We start from the raw sequence: 26,068 nt of genomic DNA, 5'->3' as shown, positions 1-26,068 counted from the left end.
CAGTAGTGATTGGCTGCATCAATAAGTGTATCAAGACTATGGTGGATCGATAGAGGATTCATCACTCTCAAGTACGGGAAAAGTTATCTCACGGCGCAATTCAATAAATGGCAATGACATTAAAACTGTGGCAGCAATGGGATTGAGTTGTTGCTCTATCCAGTTTATAATTCTGATCATTGGTCCAGTAACTGAACACATAGATATCGAGAGTAACTGAGGTTGACACTATTTCTGTGTCTCGGTCTCGATGAGATAATAGAGGATGAAAGGATTGGATTGTACGGCAACCATATCGTTGACAGGTAGCTGCTTCACTGAATCCGAATCTATCAGGTGGCCATGATGCCTTGCTAGGGGCCAATCTTGGTCTGTGTGTAGTGAGACGATTAATTGGTGTTAATCGCGATACTACATACTACCGGTATGATAAGGAGCCTATAGGTCACACACATAGAAGATAATTTGAGAACCAGTTTATAAGAAGGGCATTTTCATCTTTTTAGGCAAAAGGGTATTTTGGTAATCTCACGGTGCAATTAAGTTTGTTGAGGTTGTAGCCTTTATTTAATTTGATATTAAAATTACATAAGTGAGATTATATTTAAATATGTGTTCCCATATATTTAAATAAATTATTGTTATTGTTAAATGTTAATAACAATAATATATATATATATTAATTTAATTTAATTGAAATAATGATAATTAAAATTAAAATATCTAGATGGGGCTATTTGGACATAGGGGCTGTTTGGGTTGGTACCCAAGCCTATTCCATGATGGAATAGGGCATTGTGTGCACTATATAAGTGCAACACTTTGTGAATTAGAAAACAATTCATTCAATCAGATTTATTAAAACTCCAGCCCCTTTTCTCTCTTCCCACGCCAGTTTATATTTGGGTTGAATCAAATATTACATTTGATTCTTGTTCTTGGTTCTTAAGGCTAAAAAGGATCTAAAAAATCCCTCTTTAGCTCTTTGGATTATTTTCCTGTGGACTACCGCTGGTTCGATCCTACTCTTGGGTTGGTAACGAAACCCAGTCAGAGACAAGTTGGAGGAGCCTCCAAACGTGCGTATGATTTCTTAACTCTAAACTGATTTTTCTGTAGATTCTGATTTAATGTATAAACTGAAAATTTGTGCCCTGATCTTGGTTTTAAGGAACGATCTATGTTATATATAATTTTTGTTTTCCGCTGCCATGACTTCATCATTTCCTAATAGCTCGTAATACAACTTCACCATTGAGGTGTTCCAGGTGAAAGGTTCCTGGTGCGAGCTTTTCAGAGATCTTAAAAGGACCTTCCCATTTGGGCTCAAGTGCCCCCAAGTTCAGGTTTTGTTTACTCAAGACAACCTTTCTAAGAACTAGGTCATCCACCTTGGAGTCTCGATTTTTAACCTTAGAGTTGAACTACCTTTTGGCTCGCTATTGATAGAAAGCAACCCTTAGCTGAGACTTAGCCCGATGTTCCTTGATTAGATCTAGTCTTAGATGGAAAAGATCTTCGTTTGTTTCTTCATCGAAAACCTCCCTCCGAAACGAACTAATCCCCACTTCTACCAGGGCCATTGCCTTGCATCCATAAGAAAACGAAAATAGGGTTTCCCCTATTGAGCTTCTGGTAGTCGTTCTATATGACCATAGGACCTCACGCAGTTTGTCTACCCATCTCCTTTTGAGAGAGTCGAGCTTCTTCTTGATGGTATACTTGATTACTTTATTGACAGCTTCTACTTGACTGTTGGCTTGGGTCGGTAGACAGCGAAGAAGCTTTTCTTGATGCTAAGCCTTTCACAGAATGATTGGAAGTCTTTGCAATTGAACTGCTTCCTATTACTGGTTATGATTGTATGGGGGACTTCAAATCTACAACTGATTTTTTGTAAACGAATTCCTTTAGCTTGTTCAAAGTGATGGTGGTTAAAGGCTCAGCTTCTGCCCACTTGGTGAAGTAATCAACTATGACCATTATGAACTTGACACCTCATTTTCCTTAAGGAAAATGGCCTATCAGAACGATCCCCTATATCACGAATGGCCATGGGCTTGTCAAAGTCGTCAACTCTTAAGGTGGAGCTCGCAGAATATCTGCGAACCTCTAACGTTTGTCGCACTTTCGTACGAAGTCAGCCGCATCATCGAAGACTATCGGCTAATAGTATCCCTAGTAGAGTATTTTATATGCCAAAGATCTGTCCCCGACATGATTTCCATAGATACCCTTGTGGATTTCCTTCAAGATGTACTACGCATCTTCGTGATCAACACATCGTAAGAGTAGAGAATTATAGCCTCGCTTATACAACCTGTCGTTGATAAGCATATACCGAGCTGATTTTACTCGAAGGGTTTTGGCTTCGTTTCTTCCCTCGGGAACTATCCCATCTCTTAAGTACACGGTTATTAAATCCATCGAGTTGTACCTTTGCCCTATTACCAAAATTGTTTTTTGCGATGCAAGGATGCTTGGACTTGGGAGGAATTTAACAAGAATGGAATCAGTTGCTTTTTTGCTTATCATTAAAGCTAGGCAAGCTACAGCATCGGCCACTGAATTCTTCTCCCTTGGAATTTGTAAAACTGCATAACTCTTGAATTGCTCTAGTTCAGATTTTACCTTCTGAAGATAGGACACCATTGTGTCCTCTTTTGCCTGATACTCTCTGCAGATTTGGTGGACCACGAGCTAGGAGTCACTATATATATTGATTGACTCTACTCCCATTTCTTTGGTGAGGTGAATACCCGTGAGCTTGGCTTCATATTCTGCCCCATTATTTGAGGCGACAAACCTGAACCTGACTGCAGCTCAGATCAGATTCCTTTCAAGACCTTTGAGTAGGAGCCCGACTCCCACCCCTTTCTCATTCAAGGACTCATCCATATACAAAGTCCACTGTCATAAACTATCGACCTTTAGCCTTGTTGGCTTGTTTACTTTGGAGGTGCTCGCTTTAGGCGAGCTTATCTCCCCCTTAGGCTGGTATGAGAACTCCAAGATGAAGTCAACCAAAACTTGTCCCTTGATTGCAGTTTTTGGGATGTACTCGATGTTGTGCTGACTGAGCTCCATTGATGCGTGCAAATGCAACACCTAATTTTACCTCACTAAATTCTAATGCAAAATCATGTAGTAGCAAAGAGCAAGTAAGGTCTTTCCTGCATAGGATTTGTGAACTTAATCAATTATCTACTTCTAATGGGGTTTTGTCACGAATTAAAAAAGCACAACAAAAACTAACAACTAAAATCAAACAAAGTAAAACAAGCAAACAATCACGAAAGTGATAAATAAGAGAAACTAGATTTAAGGTTTATTCGCCACCACTAGACATGAATTGCATATAATAAAAGCACTCTTTAACTTTCTACCCTCTTAATCATATCAGCTCAAAAAATACCAAACATTGATAAGTGTCATCTCTCCTTACTGAGTCGTTAGATTAGACACGGTCATAACCCAATTCCCTATTTATTAAATAACCTAGGATATGATCTCTAGATTCAAAGTAAAAAAAGCATTAAGTTGCAAGAGACCTACTGAATCAAGGCTAAACTCATATGGTCGGTTTAGTTATCTTAAGTGACTACCCCCTATGTATACAGGTATTGTAACACCTATATGGAGTTACGTACCTCAATGTGGGTGTTACAGGCATACACTTTACCACTAGTTATTTATGTTAAACAAGCAATTCCGTACTAAACATCCTAATAATTGGCATTAATAAATTAATCCTAACAATTTAATTGCGCACTTAAACAATTCATACAATCTATCTAAAGCCTATTCACAGAGAAATAATCACATAACCAAAAGGGATCAAAAGATAAATAGTATAGATTTTACTAATCACAGGACATGTCTAGGGCTTTGAAATCACCCTCAATCATAAAAGAATTAGTTACTCGTGGAGAAGAATAAAAACATAATCATATTAATGACTAACAAAATAACAACAAGAGATAAGAAAAACTTAGGAAATCTTGGGTAGAATAATGGAGTTGATGATCCCCAATCCTTCTCTCCAAGCCTCTTTCAAACTCTCTTAATCTGTACATTATTGAGTATTTTTGTACTCCATATTCTCCTCTAAAGAATCCCCCCAAAATAATGCTAAAAGACTTCTATTTATATCTAAAAAGGGTTAGGGTTTTGTTTTCCTTAGTTCTATTTAGTTTAGGACTCTCAAACCCTATTTTCCTAGTCAAAAATGGAAGAAAAATTTCCAGCTGACGTCATTATGCCCCAGCACTGTGCTATGGCATGGTTGATTTTGGACTAAGTGTACTACAGCATGGTTGGTTCTAGTCTTGTTGTGCTGCAGCACAGTGCTGCTGCATAGTGTCTAATTCCTCTTCTGACCTTGCATCATTCTTTAACACTCTAGAGATGGTAATTTTTTAGCATTATAACGATGAAATCTGGAAAAGTGTTAAACATATGAAATTTAGCCCTTTAAATCATATTTCCAATGGTTCAAGAATAATCTTGATAAAATATCTACAGCTCAAGCTACTGTTGAAACACCAAGGCATGCTCAAACTAGAGCGTAATCGAGAATCTCCTCTTTACTTCAAAGCTCCATAACTTCTTAAATTCAACTCTGATTCTCGATCCGTTTGTTTCTAGTCAACAAAAATTCTCTCGCCAACATCATCTCTCGTCCGAATAATATTTTTAAGCTTTATTCTATGAAAACACAACAAAAATACTCGTGATCCCAAAAAGTGCATTTATGAAACAATTATGTTAATTCATGCAAATTAATCCTAATTTCCCACAAATGATACCTGTAAACCACTAGTATAAGTGTATTTTCAAGCACTTATCATCCATAGTCCACTAAATTAATCTACTCGATGCCTCAAGTTTTGTATTATCTTTTTCAGCGAAAAGTTAGTCAGAACATCTATGGAGTGTGCCTGAAAATAAGACCACAACTTCCAAGAAGCTATGATGAGCGCATAGGCAAGTTTATCCATCTTTGGATACCTTGTCTCGACATCAAGCAACCGCTTACTCACATAGTAGACCAGCCACTGCACTCCCCTTTCTTTGTGTACCAAAGTCACGCTGATTGCAGACTTTGATACCGATAAGTACAATAGTAGGGGCTCGCCCAGGATGGGCTTTGACAACAAAGAATGTTGTCCCAAATGCCTCTTCAACTCCTAGAATGCTTTACTCCTCTGCCCACTTGAAACCCTTGTTGAACTCCTCTACCCACTTGAAACCCTTGTTTCCCTTTAGGGTTTCAAAGAAAGGCAAGAACCTATCTGTAGCTCGAGAAACGAATCTACTTAGTGTAGCCACTCGCCCTATCAAATTCTGAACCTGCTTTATATTAGCCAGAATCTACATGTTCAAGAGAGCTTGAATCTTGTTTGGGTTGGCTTCAACACCTTATTGATTTACAAGTAAGCCAAAAAACTTCCCCGAGCTTACCCTAAAAGCGCACTTTAGAGGGTTTAATCTCATTCAGTATTTTCTGAAGATATCGAACATTTCCCAAGTGCACGATATGGCTTTTGATGACCTTTTACTTGACAAGCATGTCATCAATGTACACCTCCATGGTTTTGCTAGTTTTCTCGACAAACATTTGATTCTCCAAGTGCTAATAGGTCGCTCCAGCATTCTTCAGGCCAAATTGCATAACCCTGTAACAATAGATACCTCAATCAATAATAAAGGATGTGTGTTCTTCATCAGGCTGATACATCGGGATTTGGTTATATCCCTTGTAAGCATCCATGAAGCTTAGTAGTGTGTTTCCTACTGTCATATCTACTAATAGATCGATCCGGGGTAGCAAAAAACTGTCTTCGGGATAGGCCTTGTTCAGATCAATGAAGTTGACACAAGTCCGCCACTTGCCGTTTGACTTCTTCACTAAGACTGGAATGGCAAGCAAGTCGGGGTACTATACTTCTCGAATGAAGTTGAAGTTTAGAAACTTATCAACTTCATCCTTGAGCGCTCTAGATCACTCAACATCCATAGATCTTCTTTTCTGTCTGATTGGTCGAGCCCTTGAGTCGACGTTCAATCTGTGGCACATTGCCTCAGGGTTGATCCCCACCATGTCTGCGTGTACCCAAGTGAACACGTCAAGGTTTTTCTTTAGGAACCCCACAAGACTATTTGCCAACTCGTCACTCAGACCACTCCCAATTTTTAGCATGCGAGTAGGGTCTTCCTCGCTGACAGGTAGTTCTCGCAACTTTTCTGTAGACCCTGCTACGGACTCTTCTTTGTGGATTCAATATGGTGTCCTCTAGTGGTTCGGGCTTTGACTCGGACTCAACAATGACCATATTTCTCGGGAGCGACCATTTTTGTGTAGCATGAATGGCCCGATTATAACACTCCCAAGAATATTTCTTGTAACTCCTAATTGTTGCAACCCGGTCTGGAGTTGGAAATCTCATTTCTTGGTAACTCACTGAGGTGACTGCGCTTAGGTTGTCCAGGATCAGCCTTCCCAAAATGACATTATATGTGATCAGACAGTCGACCACTAAAAACTCTGCCATCACTGTCCTTATCTAAGGCTTTTCCCAAAGAGTCATGGGCAACTCGATTGCTCCCTTGGGACAAAGCTATCCCCGGTAAATCTGTATAGTAATGACGGACATGCCTTCAGGTCTCGTTTTGTGAACCTCATTTCTCGGAAAGCTCCCAAGAAAATGATGTCGTTGCACTACCATTGTCTATCATTACTGATAATCTGAGAATTATACTATTTTAATTAGGCTTTTTGGCCAGATTTTAGATACTTCTTAGCTCATTTATGCCTGAATGGCTACTTAATTCTATACATTTTGTGTTGTAGGCCAAAATAGACATTTTGAGCAAATAATGAGCGAATTGGAGTTTCTGGACCCAGAAGTAAGCGGATCTCATAATTTGGGAGAGTTCGGAAGCAGATTGAAGCACTATAAAGCTTGTCCCGATGGGAGAGCATCGAAGATCAAAGATTCAAGCAAAGAAGCAAGCGAAGGGCAATTTTGTAATTTCAGAATTCTTCATGAAGGTTCGCAGAGAAAGAAGTTAAGCACGAGAGTCCATTTTACCTCGTCGCCGTGGCAAAGTCTGCGAATTTTAGTTTCTCCAAAACGCACAGTTTTATTTTAGGAAAGTTTTAGGTCTTTTGGGGTGAGCTATTTAAGAGAAACCTTACCATTTTGAGGGGAGTTCATCTAGTTTCGTCTGGTTTCCCTTGAGTTTTGAATAGATTTAACATTTTTGTTGAGAAAGTGAGAAGATTTGAGATTCAACCTTGTGGATTCTTCAACTAGGGAAGATTTCTTTTCTTTTCTTTTTATTTCAATATGTTGAATGCTACCTTTACTGTTTTTCTTGCTGTTTGTGTTGATTTAGTTATGAACTAACCCATTTTGGGTTAGGGTTTTGATTGTAACTATTATTTCTATGGGTTAAGCAATTGATTATTTTTATTCTCATATTCTATTGCACAGATTGTGTGGTTATTCTGTTTTTATTGATTTTATTTGATGAATATGATGAGATTGAGAAATGAATCATGTTGAGCTTCTTGGGTAATCACCATTGTAGTATTGAATGCTAGAGATAGATTTGAGAATCAATGAAATCAATCTAGGATTCCATTAGCTTAATGAACTTGGATCTATTATTCTTCAAATTGTTGGGTGCAGAAGTTTAATAGGGAAAAGTAGGAATTCATAGCCTGAGAAGGTATGTTTGACAACTTAGAGAATTCGATTTACAATCCGTGCATGTGAGTGTGAAAATAGCATAATCCGTGGAATTCATCCATAGAGTCCGAATGAAGTGAAAACCCTAACCGTTTGTTTAAATTGATATTACTCTTGCCTTTAAATCTTGCCTTTGTTAATTAGTTTTTAATACTTAGTAAGTTTTGTTTTAGTTTTAGTTTTAATCTCTCCCATTAAACCAAAAAAAATCAGTTTCTCCAACTTGAAAAACACTTAGGAAAACTAATGCTTAACAATCAATCCTCGTGGGAACGATACTCACTCATCACTCTATTACTTTGTTTGACTAGTGCACTTGCTTTCATTGCATGTTGTAGTAACAACGCATCAAGTTTTTGGCGCCGTTGCCAGGGATTGAGTTGTGTGTTAACATTAAAGTTTTCTTATGTTAGCTAGATTGGAGTTTATTTTTGTTTTAATTGTTGTTTGTTTAATTTTTGTTGTTCTTTTCGGTTGGTTTGTGATCTCACTTTTTCTCTCTTTTTGTATAGTTTATGCGAAGAGCAAGACATCAGTCAGTGGTTCCTGTTGATCCTAAGATTGAAAGAACCGCTAGAAGACTTAACAGAGAAAGAAGAGAAAGAGAGGCTACAGTTGAACCAGAGGTCATAGTTATTGAGATGGCAAAAAATAGAACATTAAGGGAATTCTCAGTTCCCACAGTTGAAGGCAATGGGTCGAGCATAACAAGACCAACGGTACAAGCCAACAACTTCGAGATAAAGCCAACAATCATCCAGATAATTCAGCAGTTGGTACAGTTTAAGGGAGATTTGAAGGAAGATCCAAATCTACACATTGCCAATTTTTTGGAGATTTGTGATACTTTCAAGTCAAACGGAGTGTTAGATGATGCCATCGAATTGAGACTATTCCTGTTTTCATTGAGGGATAAGGCAAAAGGATGGTTAATGGCACTACCATCAAGAACGATCACAACATGGAACGATTTAACACAGAAGTTCCTTACCAAATTCTTCCCTCTAGCAAAATCGGTAAAGCTGAGAAATGATATCACATCATTTCTACATGAAGAGTCGGAATCATTGTATAAGGCCTGGGAGAGATACAAAGAATTACTGAGGAGGTGTCCACATCATGGGTTGCCAGTTTGGATGCAAGTCCAAACATTTTATAATGGATTGATGATGAATGTGCAAACTATGGTGGATGCAGCCTCGGGAGGAGCACTACAAAATAAGACACCTGAAGAAGCTCATGAGTTGCTTGAAGTTTTGGCAAGTAACAACTATCAAAGACCTAATGACAGGGTGCAACCGAAGAAATCTATGGGTCTTCATGAAGTTGATGCATACACGGCTATCTTAGCCCAATTTACAGCACTTCAGAAACAACTGGGAAGTATGCAGGTAAATTCTATTTAAGCTCCTCAACTAATTTGTGAATTTTGTGCAAGTGGTCATGTGAGCAGTGAATGCCAAGTGGGGAACACGTTTGCTTCAGCGTCTTCATCATCGGAGCAGGTTAACTACTTGGCAGGAAATCAAAGGCAACCGAACAACCCGTACTCCAACACATATAATCCTGGTTGGAGGAAACATCCGAACCTGTCTTGGGGCAATTAGAACCAACAGAATCAGCAAAATAATCAATGGAACCAAAGAGCATTGCCAAACAACCAAACAGAGGCGAACAATCAACAAGGAAAGCAAAGAGTGACCAAACTGGAGGATATGTTTGGAAAATTTATGCAAGAGACCACAAGTTTCATGAATGAGACGAGGACGAATTTCATAAATCAAGGGGCATCCATTCGAAACTTGGAGGTACAAGCGGGGCAATTGGCTGATAAGCTAAATGAGAGACCACAGGGTTCCCTACCAAGCAACACGGTAACGAACCCACGTTAGCAAGTGAATGCAATAACTTTGAGAAGTGGGACAATTTTAGAAAAGGTAGAACAATCAGGGAAAGAAGGAAGCCCCCCAAAAGAAAAGGAAGATTCCGATGAGGAAGTAGATGAAGAGATAATTGTTGAAGAGAAACCAACCAGTTCTAAAGAAGATGAACCAAAGAGGAAAGAAAAGCAAAGGCAAAAGAAGGAGAAATTGCCATTTCCCGAGATACCACCAGCGTTGGCAAATCACACACCTTCTGTGCCTTTCCCTCAGAGGTTTAGAAAAGAAAAACAGGATAAGCAGTTCATTAAATTTCTTGATGTATTTAAGAAACTGCATATTAATATTCCTTTCGCAGATGCCGAGTTACGCGAAATTCCTCAAGGACATTCTGTCGAATAAAAGAAAGTTGGACGAAGAGGAAACAGTGATGCTCACGGAGCAATGTAGTGCCATTCTACAGAAGAAGTTGCCACCAAAACTTAAAGATCCAAAGAGTTTCACTATCCCTTGTGTTATGGGGAATATTACATTTGATAGGGTTTTATGTGATCTGGGTGCAAACATAAATCTTATGCCTTTTTCTGTTTTCAATAAATTAGGAATTGGTGAAGTGAAGCCGACAACCATATGCTTGCAGCTTGCAGATAGATCCATAAAGCATCCAAGAGGCATTGTTGAAGATGTGCTGGTTAAGGTGGACAAATTTATTTTTCCGGCAAATTTCTTTATGTTGCATATGGAAGAAGATAAGGAGATTCCTTTCATCCTAGGACAACCATTTCTGGCTACCGGAAGAGCTTTAATTGATGTTCAAGAGGGAAAGTTTATCATAAGGATGCAAGATGAGGAAGTGACATTCAATGCCCTTGAGTCTCTGAAAGTTCCACCAAAGCAAGAGTCATGTTTCAAAATTGACTCGGTAGGTCAGCCAATAATTGAAACTTCCCAACTTAACAATACTAATTCGCCAATTAAAGGATGCACAGTCAAGTCAAGGCAATTCAAGGAGGAGGGCCACAACCCAGAAATTTTTACACCATTCCGAGATGGGCCACAACCGAGCATGTGTCTTCACAAGGGACGGATACCTTAGCTCAAAAAGGGTGAAGGAAAGTCAAGAAAGTGGAAAGCTGTCGATGAGAATGTTCGAGCCATGAAAGGAATGACCAAGGAATGGAAATGGGTGGCTAAGCTCTCAACAAAGGCCCCGTGTGACAAAAATCATCAACAATTGAAGCCTCGGTGCAAGGAAAATGCTCGGGAGTTGATGTATTTAGATAGTCCGGATTGACATGAGGACTTGAGAAAGTCGAGCTTCCCAACTATAAACAAGCGCTTCTTGGGAGGCAACCCAAGTGTTTTCATTTGTTTGATATTTGTTTGAAATTGTTTAGTTTTCGTATGATTTCGAAGAAGGGCAGGAAGATCATTAAGGGAACTAATTTGACACCGGTGACTCAGTTATGGCAGTACTTTATTTGTGCGAGGATGATGTTGGAGACGCACTATAGCATAGTGACTTATGAAAAGGCATTATTGCTCTATTCTATTACCACAGGAAAGAGAATGGATGTGGGAAACATTATCTTGACTAACATTCAGCATGCAGCCAAACCAGGGCAAGGGAGTTTCCCTTTCCCACATCTCATTACAGAGTTGTGCACTCGAGCAGGAGTCGAGGCAACTGACGATGAGCCACTTATCCATGCTGCCCCAGTTCTTAACACAAGCATCTTAAACGTCCAGCCAGTGAAGTGCCCAGATCTGGAACCAAAAGAAGAAGAACCACCACAGCTGCAACCTCATCCAATTTAACAGCCACAATGAAAAAGTTGCTGCAGAAGATGATGGGTAAGATGAAGCGGATGGAACGACGTCAAGGTTGGCTGGCAGAGCAGACCAGGATGATTTATAATCTGCAACAAGCTCAACATTGATACTTCGGAATTCCAATGGGAAGACTGGGATTCAGATAAATGGATGGGCTCCGACTCAAAAGAGGACGATACCGAGGGAGAGGAGGAGGCCGAAGATTGAACCTGAACGCCTATTTTTGTATTTTATTTTCTTTGTTTTAGTTGTTTTTGTATCTCATTTCGAACATTGAACTAAATTGCTTTTTGTTTTGGATGGTTTAAATTTTGTTTTAATTTCCTAGTAGTTGTAAAGGCGAGATTAGGATTGTAATATATTCATATTAGTCAGTGAACTTTTCTAACACAGTGGACACCACAGTATTTCAATTTTTTTTATAGATTATGGTGATGAGAAAGCCAAGGACTGGGTGTGCATGTTGTTGAGCGAAACTTCAACTTCACGGATTAATCAGGGAACTATCTCGTACCTTTGTAGATTTTGTTTTTCTATTCCTAATTCGTGCATAATGTGACATTGGGGACAATGTCATCTTTAGTTTTGGGGTAGGAAAAATTTGAAAATTTTTTATTTGTGTTTATTTTATTTCATGTTTTGTTGTATATGCCAAGGATGAATTACATAAGTCTATGATGAGAATAGGATTGTTGGGATTTTATTGTTGAAAAATGTTAAGCATTGCTACAAGTTTATGTTGATTGATTGAATTTTGCTTGAGGTTTGTTGAGTGGTTCAACCACCATTTTCATTATTTCCGCATGCTTAGATTCATTTTATGTGGTTAGGTAAAGTCTTGATAATGTTGGTAGACTCTAGAACCTAGTTGAGAAGTGCTTGAGGCGAAATTCTAGGAATAGACATTATGGAGGAAGTGATTTAGGCAGTTTTCGCAACGTTTGAACCTTTCCAACCGACCATGAATTTTATCCCTAGTGACCCATTTAAGCCTTATGAAATCATCGTTGCCTTATTTTTCTTGTGAAACCAATAATTCCCAAAACATTTTTCCCTAAACACGTCTGCAACCTTTAAGAGAATTCTAAACTTAATGCAAACACAAAGAGCTTGGAGAGTTGTGTGAATGAACTAAAAGAATAGTTTGGGGGTTGTGAGAAGGGCAAGAAGAATAAGAGGGGTAATTAACCTCAATTTTATTGTTATTTAAAAAAAAAAAAAAGTTCCATTTCAAGAACTACATTGCAGTAGCAAAAATAAGAATTGTACATGGTTGAGGGTTGTAAAATGGATGACATCTTGAGTGATGGTTGAGAAAGAAAGTGGAAGTTGATTAAGTTTTAGTGTTTGCTTTAAGGAAACCGAGTTCTCTTGTTTGTTTATCCTTTCCTTTCCTTCGAAGCCCACTAACCGAGCCTAATGTTACAAACCTATAAAGACCTTTTGATCTTTAGTAATGTCTAATCCTCATTAGTGGAGAGTAGTTCGAAATTTAGGCTTATGGAGTCTACCGCCATTTGATAAACTTTGCAATTCTACATAAAATAATCCGGGAAGTTGGATTGTGGACTGAAATGGGGATCACCTACTCGGGGAACCAATAGAGAAAGATAGTCGATGCAACTTATAACTTCTTGGAGTGTTGAACATTTTCTAGTAATAATTTTCCGACAAACTTTTGAGACTTGTGTAAATTCTAGGCAATTCTTATGTTGAGTTTGAGTCTAATTTTTGTTTGTTCATTTTCAGTTTTGTTGTTTTGTATTTTTGGTTGTTTGTTGTTTTTCTTTCTTTGTGTTTTGTACCTGATGCTCGGGGATGAGCATGTCTTTAGTTTGGGGGTATTTGATAATCCGAGAATCATACTATTTTAATTAGGCTTTTTGGCCGAATTTTAGATACTTCTTAGTTCATTTATGCCTGAATGGCTACTTAATTCTATACATTTTGTGCTGCAGGCCAAAATGGACATTTTGAGCAAATAATGAGCGAATTGAAGTTTCTGGACCCAGAAGTAAGCGAATCTCAGAATTTGGGAGAGTTCAAAAGCAGATTGAAGCACTATGAAGCTTGTTCCCATGGGAGAGCATCGAAGATCAAAGATTCAAGCAAAGAGGCAAGTGAAGGGAAATTCTATAATTTCAGAATTCTTCATGAAGGTTCGCCGCAGCGAAGTCTATTCTTCGCCGCGGCGAAAGAAGTTAAGCATGAGAGTCCATTTTACCTTGTCGCCGCAGCGAAATTCTTTCTTCGTCGCGGCGAAGTCTGCGAATTTTAGTTTCTCCAAAATGCACAGTTTTATTTTAGGAAAGTTTTAGGTCTTTTGGGGTGAGCTATTTAAGAGAAACCTTACCATTTTAAGGGGAGTTCGTCTAGTTTCGTTTGGTTTTCCTTGAGTTTTGAATAGATTTGACATTTTTGTTGAGAAAGTGAGAAGATTTGAGATTCAACCTCATGGATTCTTCAACTAGGGGAGATTTCTTTTCTTTTCTTTTTATTTCAATATGTTGAATGCTACCTTTACTGTTTTACTTGCTGTTTGTGTTGATTTAGCTATGAACTAACCCATTTTGGGTTAGGGTTTTGATTGTAACTCAGATTTCTATGGGTTAAGCAATTGATTATTGTTATTCTCATATTCTATTGCATAGATTGTGTGGTTATTCTGTTTTTATTGATTTTATTTGATGAATATGATGAGATTGAGAAATGAATCATTTTGAGCTTCTTGGGTAATCACCATTGTAGTATTGAATGCTAGAGATAGATTTGAGAATCAATGAAATCAATCTAGGATTCCATTAGCTTATTGAACTTGGATCTATTATTCTTCAAATTGTTGGGTGCAGAAGTTTAATAGGGAAAAGTAGGAATTCATGGCCTAAGAAGGTATGTTTGACAACTTCGAGAATTCAATTTACAATCCGTGCATGTGAGTGTGAAAATAGCATAATCCGTAGAATTCATCCATAGAGTCCGAATGAAGTGAAAACCCTAACCGTTTGTTTAAATTGATATTACTCTTGCCTTTAAATCTTGCCTTCATTAATTAGTTTTTAATACTTAGTAAGTTTTGTTTTAGTTTTAGTTTTAATCTCTCTCATTAATCCAAACAAATTCGGTTTCTCCAACTTGAAAAACACTTAGGAAAACTAGTGCTTAACAATCAATCCTCATGGGAACAATACTCACTCATCACTCTATTACTTTGTGCGACTAGTGCACTTGCTATCATTGCATGTTGTAGTAACAACGCATCAATTACCCTAAGTACTCGGGCATTGTTGATCCTTGATGCGATTACAATCGCATAATGGTTGTGATGAGGAGATTGTTCACATTCTTCCTTGGTGAACCCTATCACCTCGTTTTCTATCTTGGGCCGTTTCAGCGGCGTTTGCTCACAATTCATTACTTAGGAGACCAAGTATGTCCTGGCCTCCTGTGCATATTGCTCATAAGAGCACCTGGAGCTCCTTGCAATATCGGGTCCCCCATAGATCATTCCCACCAATACATAGTTGTTCGGTTGGGTTTGTTGGATCTGATTATTCTGCTCGCTTGGGTTTTTGTTAGTGTATGCCCTAGGAACCAATCATGTTGTCGGTTGTAGGGCATTATATCTTGTAAATACTTTTTTGAGAATGGAAGAAAGAGTTATGATTTCACTTGTTGTTTACTGCTTCATTTATACTATTTATAATGCATGTGAAATGTCCGGATGATACGAATCTTTAAAATATCAAATCATCGAAGCATTCCTGACGTAAGTAATGTTAATTGGGCAATAACATTGAATAGTAGGCATGCTGAATGCCTCCTTTGAATATCATGTGATGGTATTAGTGTGGGTGATTATAAGAGGTATACCACTAGGGCATTAGCATGGATAAAAGGTTGGTGAACTGTTTATCGAATATGACCGATTATGATGAATCAGATGGACATTTAGAATGTGGTCAATGATATATCGTAAGATCGTACTAGTGTACCACTGATCCTTAGACCTGAGACATCACGGTAGGACTCGACATATGATGCATATGATTCATATTGTGTATATACATGAGACTAGTCATTTTTTGTGTAAGAAACTAGTTTGGTCATAAGTTATTCATGTGCGAGGAAAAGTAATGGTCAAGATGGGATCCGTTGACTCAAAATAGTTTGGTCCTTAGTTGCCAGACGATTGTCAATAAACATTGGAAAAAGAAAATCTCTGGCCAGAGTACAAAATAGTCATATGAAAAAGGAGTTTCATGATGACACGTTCCATTGTATTGATTGACAATTCAGATAAAGATTAAGTTAAGGGTTTTGACATACCATGAACCTATACTTAATCAGGATTAGACGACAGAGGGATTTTATTACATAAAATGTACGATCGTGAAAAAAGGTTCATTGGAGTTTAACTTCACTATGGCTTAGGGGTTATGGAGCATTGCTAGATGCCTATCATGATCGGCAGGAGTTTTGATCATAAAGAGTTATGACGAAACATATCGGATTGTGATATTGGGCCCACGGCTAGGTCACGGTGAACCTAAGTGGTCACACCTAAAAACTAAGTATGAGGAGAGAAAGTAATACATATCGTTAAAGGTTAACGATGTTCAGATGTAAACGTGTGCATCCGAATTTATGTATTGATGAGAAATGATTACTCATGGGAAGCTAGCACTTACCAAGGGTAATAAGGTAATTTGGTCATTATTGGATTAGATTCAATGATGGACTAAAATATATTATGGAATTGGATTCAATAATGGGTTAAATATTAAACAGGATTATTTTATATGCCTTGATTATAAATTTGTTTAAATCAAGGATATAATATTAAAGAGTTAATATTAAATTGAAACTGTTTCAAGGACTTAAGATCAATAATGATTTAATATTAAGAGTTAATACTAAATTGAAATTATTTCAAGGACTTGAAAATAATATTGAATTTGTATTAAGTGTTAATATAGGATTCATATTAATTCAAGGACTTGAAAACAATTTCAAACTATAGCAAAATGGTCCTTGTATATAAATAAGTGATATTCCCAAATTTAATCTAATTTTCATTTTGATTGAAAATCTCACTCTCTTGAGCTCTCATGGCCGACTCTCTTTTTTCATCTTGGGGTGGACTTTACTGTGAGGATTTTCATCAAATTTGTTGAAGATCTTGAACTCCTTTTCAAGTTATAAAAGTTGTAAAGCATAAAAGGTAACAATTTCTCCCTTTTTAGTTTCAATAACATGTCATATGACCTTATACCATGTTTTATACCAATTTTACCCTTTCTAAGCATGAATTCTTATAGTTTTCACGAGTTGGCTCCTCCTTGACAAATTCTTTCAAGTGGCCTCTTTTGATCAAATCCTCGATGGCGTCTTTCAAAGCTCGGCACTCATTAGTGTTGTGCCCGATGTCTCGGTGGTACCTATAGTATTTTTTGCAATCTCTTCTGCCTGGTGCCCCCCTCATTCTTTCTAGCACGGACAGTTTTCTAGCCTCGCAAGAGATTTCATAGATGTGAACTACATCTTGAGTCAGGGGGTGCACTCTACATACTGTAGAAAATGTTGCCTTTCCCCGTGGGATTCTGTTTTCTGGCTTTTTTGAAACCTATTTCGGTCCCTATCATTGTGATCTTGGCCTCTTCTCTTGTTTGTTGGGCGATCTTGTCGCCTTTCAGGGGCTCTTTTGGTTAAGCTTCTTGCTAAGGCAGCCAGCGAGCATTCTACTCACTGATGTTTGACGACCATTCGATTGAACTTTTCCAAGCTTATATGGTCTTTGCTTTGAAGCTCTTTCCACAGTTCTATCTGCGACCTTATTCCTGCTATTAGCAAAGTCCAGATTGATTCCTCAAGTGCATCCGCGACCTTTGTTTGTTCATTCTAGAACCTCGTTAAATACGAGGTCAGAGTTTCGTCTCTTTCCTGACGAATATTGCTCAAATAGTTGAGCGGCATTGCGAACTATCTCCTTGCTTGGAATTGTTGTAAGTATAACGAGGAGAACTATTGTCAAGACTGTATTGAATTCACCTTGAGCCTCTTGTACCACATCTTGGCATCCCCTACTAAAGTGACTATGAAACAGCGGCACTTTGCCAAGTCAGAGACCTGATGCAGCTCCATCAAGTCATTAAAAGAGTCAAGATGGTCTCTAAGATCCCCTTTCCCGTCGAACTTGCTCTCTGATGTCGTGAATCCCTAGGGAGGCGAGGTATGATGAACTAACTCCATGAATGGAAAATTTACTATCTCTTCCGCCGAATTATTCTTGCGGGCTCTTAGATCGTCAAGCATTCTCTACACTCGATCTAAATCCTCTTCATTAGGAGTATTATAGCTGTGAGCTCTGTTCAACCTTACCTCGTGTAGGTGAGTTTGGAGATCAGTTGTTTGTGAGCCTGATCTATCGTGCTCATTGGTGCTCGAGGTGGAGTCATGATGGCTAACATACTCGTCGGTGTGTTGCTTGTGATGTTGGTTAAAACCGGAACGTCGATTGTTGCCAAATTGGTGTGCATGACTGATCTCGCGTGCTTGCAAGATTTTGAGCTCGCCTTTGGCATGGGTTAAAACCGACATGCTGGCGTTGGGCATGTTGTCGCTTAGGAAGAGCATCCCCTTGGCGACCATTGTCCACGTTTTCTCCCATGGGCTGCTTACCTGGTTGCCTTCCGGGGTTGATTTGCCCTTGGTACTCACACTCATGAGTGGGAGGTGCCCTACAACATCAGGGATTGTGATCGGTCTTTGATGCCGACAAGCCAGATTGGTCATTGGTCAAGCCATTCTGACTTGTTAGAGTCACCTCCGTGAAGAATGGCTAATCGAGGTCCCTATTGGCCAATCGCTCGTTTCTTAATTTAACCACGTTTTGTTGCACCGCTTATGCAACCATCGTCCTTATCATCTCCATCAACTAGACGCTCTCAGGATTTGAGGTCCCTGCCCCTAGTTAATTTGCGACATGTTGCACCGGCGATACTACTGGTCGGCATGCAGTAATGTCTTGATGTACCTCCTGGTGGGCGGCTTCCACATTGTCATGGTTTCTAGTGGTGGTTTTGGATCTGATACTAACCATTGTGAATCTCAGGTGATCGGTTGTCATTGGAATTGTTTGTCGGAAGTGTTGAAAGTAAGCAGAGGCCCTTTTTTCTAGCGCCAAAATGTTGATGCAAGAATTAAACCAACTAAAGTGATCCAATTGACATTGGTAGAACTAGAACTGATGTGTGCGTGATTAAAGATAATCAGCAATGAAATATGAAAGTAAGAACAATAATGTAAATAACACAATTAGTTTTTTAAAGTGGTTCGGTATGTTCTAACCTTGAGCCTACGTCCAATATTTTTCTTATTGCTTAGAAAGCTTACAAGAAAATAGTATTATGCTTAGAACAATTTGCTAACCCCTCTTCCATCGTTGGAAGGGTTTATATACAATTTTTTTACAAAAGAAAGAGCAAAATTAAAGAAATTACAATCAAGATAAAAATGCAACTCCGATATTCTCACGATTGAGCACTAAAATCGCGTTATCATTACTGTTGATCTGATCTCTTTCGAAACATCCAGGATCTGAGCTTATCTGTGATCTACTCGAACAACTGTCAAGCTTTATCGCAACTAGCTTATGCTAGGTCGAGCTATATCTCGACGAGCTTATGTTGGGTCGAACAAGTGTTGAGCCGAACTGATTCTGTATCGAATTACAGCCTTGCGGAACTCTGACCTCTCCGAGCTTAAAGGAAAAATCACACACAACAATATGTTTTCGGAATTTTTTTTAAAGTCCAATTAGATTATAAAATCAAGTGATTAAATATTTAAATGAATCAAGTAGTTCATGTGGAATATAGTGTAGTAAATTGTAAAATGACTAATTAGTGTAAATTGTAATGAAAATAGTCTCACTTTTAATTCTCTACTCTTTAGGAGTAAATTTAATGTGTTGACAAGGATTATTGCAATTAAGTAGAAGTTCATGATATCCTCATTAAATTAGGATATAATAAGAATATTATAGATTAGTTCTAGTCCGATAAGAAAGTTGTTTTTATTGGAATCCTACTATGGAAGGAATTAGAGATCCCTAAGGATCCCATGCGCATATATTTTCTCTATAGGGTTTGCTACTATAAATATAGTAACACAAGACCAAAGTTGTCCATCATAACTTTTGTGGTGAAAATTCCTCAAAAGAGAAGAACCCTTGAAAGGGAGAAAATAACGTGAATCCCTTAGGAGGCAAGTCACATGGATTGCTAGCGGAGGTTAGATTTTTAATTATTTTTTTAATATTCACAATTATTTTGTGCTAGATCTTAGGTTTTATATTAGGTTAGTTTCCAATAAAGGTGGGAATTTAGGCCTAGACCCAAAAAACCGGGCCTAGGACCGGTCCTTGTGAGGTCTGGTCCCAAAACCGGACCAAGTCCATGGAGGAGGGCCCGAGCCCAAGTTCGGTTCCTCCTCCAAGGCCTGGGCCTAGGATCAGTCCTAGGCCTGCTCCCAAACACCACCACCCCACACCCCCCCACCCCCCCCCCCCCCCCCCCCCAAAACCCAATTTTTTTTAAGCCCCTGATAAATATCCAAAACCCTCTATTTTATACGAAATAGACAATAAATATAGGGGCCAAAAAAATTTTACATATTAGGAGGGCATATTGAAATTTTTCAAGCCCATAGTGTAAAACCCCCCTCCAGTCAGGTATCCTCTGAATATCCCTCAATGAGAATCCCAGGGATACATGTTTGGAGAACGAGTTGTATTTAGGAAAAACAACATGTGTAAGGATAATAATAATAATATCCAAAACATGCATATAAAATATCATGCAGGATCCAAACATATAATTTCAAAACTTTAGGAATTTATCCATAAAATACACAATCGAAAGATATTTATAGGGTGGAATATTCCAAAAGATGTTTCACAAATATTTATCATTTACATTATTTACATCAAGATAAAAANCCCCTTTCCTAGCAGTTGGGCATTTTATGAGGAAGATAGGAAAGTAGGATTTTACTTGAAAGTTCCATTTGAATGTGGCTACTTTAAAAAGGGATTCTCCTTTTGAATAGTAAATGAAAGCGGTCAACTATGATTCTTAGGTGTATTACTTAGGAGTTAATCTATCTGGGTTGTTAATAGGGGTGACCATTAAAGAGATTTATCCGGTTATCAACTTCAGGGCCTCGGGGGATTAGTGGAGATGTGCACAAGTTGGCCCGGACACCCTTGGTCACCAAAAAAGAAAAAAAAAAATTAAACCTTGCATTATGCAATGGGTTCTTAGTTTAGTTAACTACCGCTAGATGATTGAGTGGTTCGATAAGGACTTTTGAATGTATTACTTAAGAGGTTTTGAGTTTGAGTCTATCTTTGATTGCTAATAAGAGCAGTCATTGGAACTCTTGCTTAGCTGATAATCTCAGTTTTGAGAAATTAATTGAGGTGTGTGTAACCTGACCCACATATCCTTGGCCATTAAAAAAAAAAAAAAAAAAATGGGTTCTTGGTTGAGCTTAGGCTTGCAAACAAACCGAACACGAACGAATACCCCCATTCGAAACTCGTTCGATAAGCACCAATGGGTGTTCGAAATCATGTTCGAACTTGAATGAACACAAAATGGTTGTTCAAGTTCGTTCGATTAACAAAACGATAAGTTTGTGATCGTTTGATTAACAATCTAATCTAATCTTTGCCCACAATGTGAATAATGTATAGCGCATATGTAGAAACATTAAGAATATATATTCACATTCAGATACAAACACAAATTCACGGGCACTACCAAACATCAGCATAAATCTTAAACAAATTTTAGAAATAAACATTTTTATAAGCAAAAAGTGCAACCTGTGTTGTGGCCAAGATCGTTTGCCTCTCTCTTTTAGCATGGATGTCAGTAAAAACAGCCGTGACCTCTCACTCCTTGTCATCGATTTGTTTATGCAAAAATTGATTTCATTTTCATTGTAAGCTGATGATAATGCAAGAATTGGATAATGATTTTGAAATAAAATTCATTCTCTGGCCTTCTCAATTTGATGGGGGCTAAAGCTAACTGTTGAGTGCTGAGGTGCTAGCGTTGTTGCGTTGAGGCATTAAGGAAGCTCAAAATTGCAGAAAAAATTAGGACTGTGAGTGAGGTTGTCGCAATTTGCAAAAGGGATAATGTGGAATTGGATTTGGATTTTGGGCCAGGTAAGGGAAAATGTGGAATTAGGTTTGGATTTTTGTTTTAAAATTTGGGCTGGGTGGGTAAGGGAAAATATGGGATTGGGTTAGGATTTTTGTTTTAAAATTTGGGCTAGGTTGGGTAAGGGAAAATGTGGAATTGGGTTTGGGTATATATATATATATATATATATATATATAACCATTACATAAATTATTATAAATATTTTAAATTTCTACGTATATATTTTGTATCAACACTCATAAATTCATAGTAGAATGAGGATCTATTATAATAAATGATCAATACATATGTATGATTAATTTGTTATATATATTATCATTACATAAATTATTATAAATATTTTAAATGTCTACTTATATATTTTGTATCAACACTCATAAATTCATAGTAGAATGAGGGTCTATGTATATATGATCAATACATATGTGTGATTAATTGTATATATATATTATATATATATTATAATATATATATATATATTATCGTTATTATCTGTATATTATTTTATATCAACACCTACAAATTCATAGTGGCATAGTGGCATGAGGGTCTATGTATATATAATCAACATCTGTGTGATTAATTTGTTATATATGTGTGTGTGTGTGTGGGTGTGTGTGTGTGTGTGGGGAATTGTGTATATACAAAATTATTACCTAAGTATATCATCATTGATTAATATGTTATTAAATTTATATATATATATTTTTATCATTACTGTCTACAATATATATTTTGTGTAACACCCATAAATTCATAGTGGTATGAGGGGCTATGTAATATATGATCAATACAAATGTGTGATTAATTTAGTTTAATTAAGCTATTAGTTATAACTTATCATACTATATATCACTTGATTATATATATGTTATGTTCATCAATTTACCATACTATATTTAATTAAGCTATATTAATATATATATATATATATATATTTATATAATATATATTATCATTATTGTCTACATATATATTTTGTATTAACACCCATAAATTCATAGTGGTATGAGGGTCTATTGTAATATATGATCAATACAAATGTGTGATTAATTTAAGTTTAATTAAGCTATTATGTTATTAAACTTGTCATACTATATATCACTTGATTATATAATATGTTATGTTCATCAATTTACCATACTATATTTAATTAAGCTATTATGTTATTAAATTTTTCATGCTATACATCACTTGAATATACAATATGTTATGTTCATCAATTTACCCTACTATATTTATTATTTATTAATTGAAATGCTATCTCATAATATTTAATTATTGATTACATTTGAAAAAATATGAAGTTATTATGTTATTAAGTCATGCTATGTATCATAATAATTTATTATTTTTTAATTAAAATGTTATATAGTTATATATTTAATTATTGATGACATTTGAAAAAAAAAAATCCAAACATATTATATATATAAGAAAAACAAAAGCATCATAATATTTTATTATTGATTACCATTAAAAAAAATTCATCCAAACTAAACCAATATAATATAAAAATGAAAAAAAATATAAATATATATAATAATGTATACTATGTTTTTCGAACATAAACGAACGGATAATAGAACATGTTGTTTGCGAACGGATGGATCAGTCGAACGTATCATATTCGCGAATATAATCGAACGAATATTCTATATTCGAACTCAAATCGAATATATTATCGAACAAATATTAAACTATTCACAAATAATTTGTTATCAAGTCGAATCAAATAGTTATCGAACACACAACCGAGCTCACGTTTGCAGATTTGAGCTGCAGGATACAAATGTAAAATGAAACTGTTGGCGCCAGACTGTCGCCATTGACTGTCAATTACAACATCAAATTAGTGCATCAGAAATTCAGAATTCTTGTACTCTCCTCTAAAGGATGTTTTTTTTTTTTTCCTATAATTAATTAAAAATATATATTATACATCTCAATTTTTATTTTCAACCAAGTGATATTACATGATATTAACTTGGAGGTCATGTGATTTTTATATGATTGAGAATATCATGATATGCACTTTCAAAACAAACATACATCGCTTCATATATAAAAGTTAAAATTTGAAAATTTTCATTTAAAGGGCAGATAATTAAGTTTGGAAGGTAATTCAAAGGCTTAAACGGGTAATTATTACCCAGCACCTTAGTATTACTTTGCCATTATTTAATTTACGTAGCACACTTACATTAACACTGGACGCCTCAAAAACCACGACTATGTACGCCTGCATGATAGTAAATATTACAATATTTAAATTGGTTAAATTAAAATTTTAACCCAAATCCATGCCACTTCTGTTCCGTAATTTGATCAAGCCGTTCTATCATCTCAGAGGTAAGAAGATTCTCTGAATCTCCAATTTCTCCTCTCCTAAAGAAGACGTTATACGCTTCACCCGACGACATTTTTCCGCTTCTGTTTACCTCCAAATTACTCAAATTATCGAAACTACATAATTTCAAGATAGAATCCACCAAACCTTTTCTCTCCTCTTCAGCCGAAAATGGGCACCCCAAGAACTCCGCCAACCTCCTCACATGAACTTCTGGCTCTTCTTTCATGTCCTCATACTTCAAGAACATTACCCTTTCAGGAAATTCCAAGCTCGCCTTCCAGTAGCCCAAAACATGATCCCAAAAGGGTCCACATATGCTCACTCCCCTGCAAAATCTATCGAAAATCTCTTCAAGACAATTCTTACCCTTTTCTGCAGGTCTTAACTTGTTCGCAAAATGCCAAAGTGACACAAAAGTGTCTTTAGGGTTTCTACACAAATAAACAACTTTACAGGTCGAGTCCTTGACAGATGTAGGCAATAAGACAAATGGAAGGTGAGTTGCAAAGAGCCTTGGAGTGGCTAAGTTGGTGAGATCAGGAACCTGATTATCAACGTATAGTTGAAGTTCCAAGAATGGGACAAGCTCGTGAGGGTTGTTTGTGAGCAAAGGGTGTTGTTGAGGATCATCAACATAGCGCAAACGGTTGACTAGGGCAAATATTATAGCCTTTAACCAAGTGGTGCCCGCCTTAGGAGTGGAGACAAGGAGGATGTCTGAATCTTGAGCTTGGAGGTGATTCCGACATGTTAGAACTCCTTGCAATTGCCTAACGTGGTGCCAAAAACCTTGGTATTGATAGAGATGATCGGCAACCCAACCGGTTTCGGAAGGAAGGGAAGATAACAATTGGTGGCATTCTTGGGTCAGGCAATGTTCCTGCAAGTATTTAGGAAGATCGTCGGTCGAAGTTCCAACGTTCTCTGTAGGCATGATTTCAGAAAATGCTTAGTAGTTGTGATCTTAATCCCTCTTTGGGCAGCAGAGTTTCTTACATTTATATAATATAATGAATAATACTCCACTATCAATAGTTAAATTTAAAATTTCATAATACATCACACAATATCTTTACACGAATCTTTTAATTTCTGGTTAAGAAAGACGACTGTAGAAGCAAATAGAGAAACAATATTCCCACCTAACACCATAAAGGAGAAATAAATAATCAAATTAGGTGAACGGATCACAGAAGGAGAAGATATACATATAAGAAAGAGAANTTTATTAGCTTTAATTTTTGTAAACATTCAATTTAATTATCTAAAATTTTATTTTAGGAATAACAATGGTAGGGGATATAACATAAGTGAAAAGAATGAAATATTAAATCTTTTAAAATATATATTAAAAAAATTGGAATGAAGGGGAATTATGAAATTTATGTGATGTCATAAGAAAAAAATTAATTTTAAAACTTTGAAATGGGGGTGTCTTCAAAAACGGGTTTCTTTAGTCTATTATTGGGATACTATAGCTCCACTAACTTTGTTTCACTATCACTATTAACTAAACAATAGAGGATCTAAAAGCTCACCTGGATTCTAACCCAAGTGAATTTTGTTACCGAAATTAATTTTTGATTGAGTTATTAACCTATAAGGTTTGGTTAGTTATTTGTTAGGTTGTTCAATTTTATTTTACAAAATTAGTTATATTTGAAGAAGACCAAACTGAAGAATTTTTTTAAAAGAATAATAATTAAACTTTAAAAGTTAAAAGCTCAATTAATTACTGATAAAAATGTCATAATCCCTATGTGATACAAAATCAATTTATTTTATATAGTTAGCATTCAAATTTGGTAAGTGTTAAATAAAAATGTAAATCAGTAAAATACTATGAGTCTGTTTGGTAGATTATTTGAAAAATTATACTTTGAAAACTATTTTAAGTTGAGTTGAGTTGGATTAAATCAAATAGAATGGGATTCTGAGAATTTATTTGATATAATATCTGAAAATTATATCAAAGTTGGATAAAATGCTGAAAAGTTGTTAGGTACATTT

At 36.7% G+C, this 26,068-nt stretch overlaps 1 protein-coding gene and 1 non-coding gene across 2 annotated transcripts; both read right to left on the bottom strand.

Annotated features, from left to right (window-relative positions):
* Window positions 1-8,776: 8,776 nt before the first annotated feature.
* On the bottom strand, window positions 8,777-8,883 carry LOC116105785. The gene has a single exon (XR_004124160.1). It is a non-coding gene; the product is annotated as a small nucleolar RNA R71 (small nucleolar RNA).
* Window positions 8,884-23,765: 14,882 nt separating this feature from the next.
* Window positions 23,766-24,992, bottom strand: LOC116105672 (cytosolic sulfotransferase 12-like). The gene has a single exon (XM_031392087.1). The coding sequence runs from the start codon at window positions 24,990-24,992 to the stop codon at window positions 23,988-23,990; it is 1,005 nt and encodes a 334-aa protein (XP_031247947.1). The 3' UTR covers window positions 23,766-23,987.
* Window positions 24,993-26,068: the final 1,076 nt, after the last annotated feature.

This window comes from Pistacia vera, unplaced genomic scaffold (assembly GCF_008641045.1).
Source record: "Pistacia vera cultivar Batoury unplaced genomic scaffold, PisVer_v2 Contig503, whole genome shotgun sequence".
In the NCBI taxonomy this organism is placed as follows: Eukaryota; Viridiplantae; Streptophyta; class Magnoliopsida; order Sapindales; family Anacardiaceae; genus Pistacia; species Pistacia vera.
This window is presented reverse-complemented; position numbering and strand designations above follow the sequence as displayed.

Bases quoted from the DNA above. Each gene is read 5' to 3' on its own strand.
- LOC116105672 (XM_031392087.1), bottom strand. From the start codon at position 24,992: ATGCCTACAGAGAACGTTGGAACTTCGACCGACGATCTTCCTAAATAC.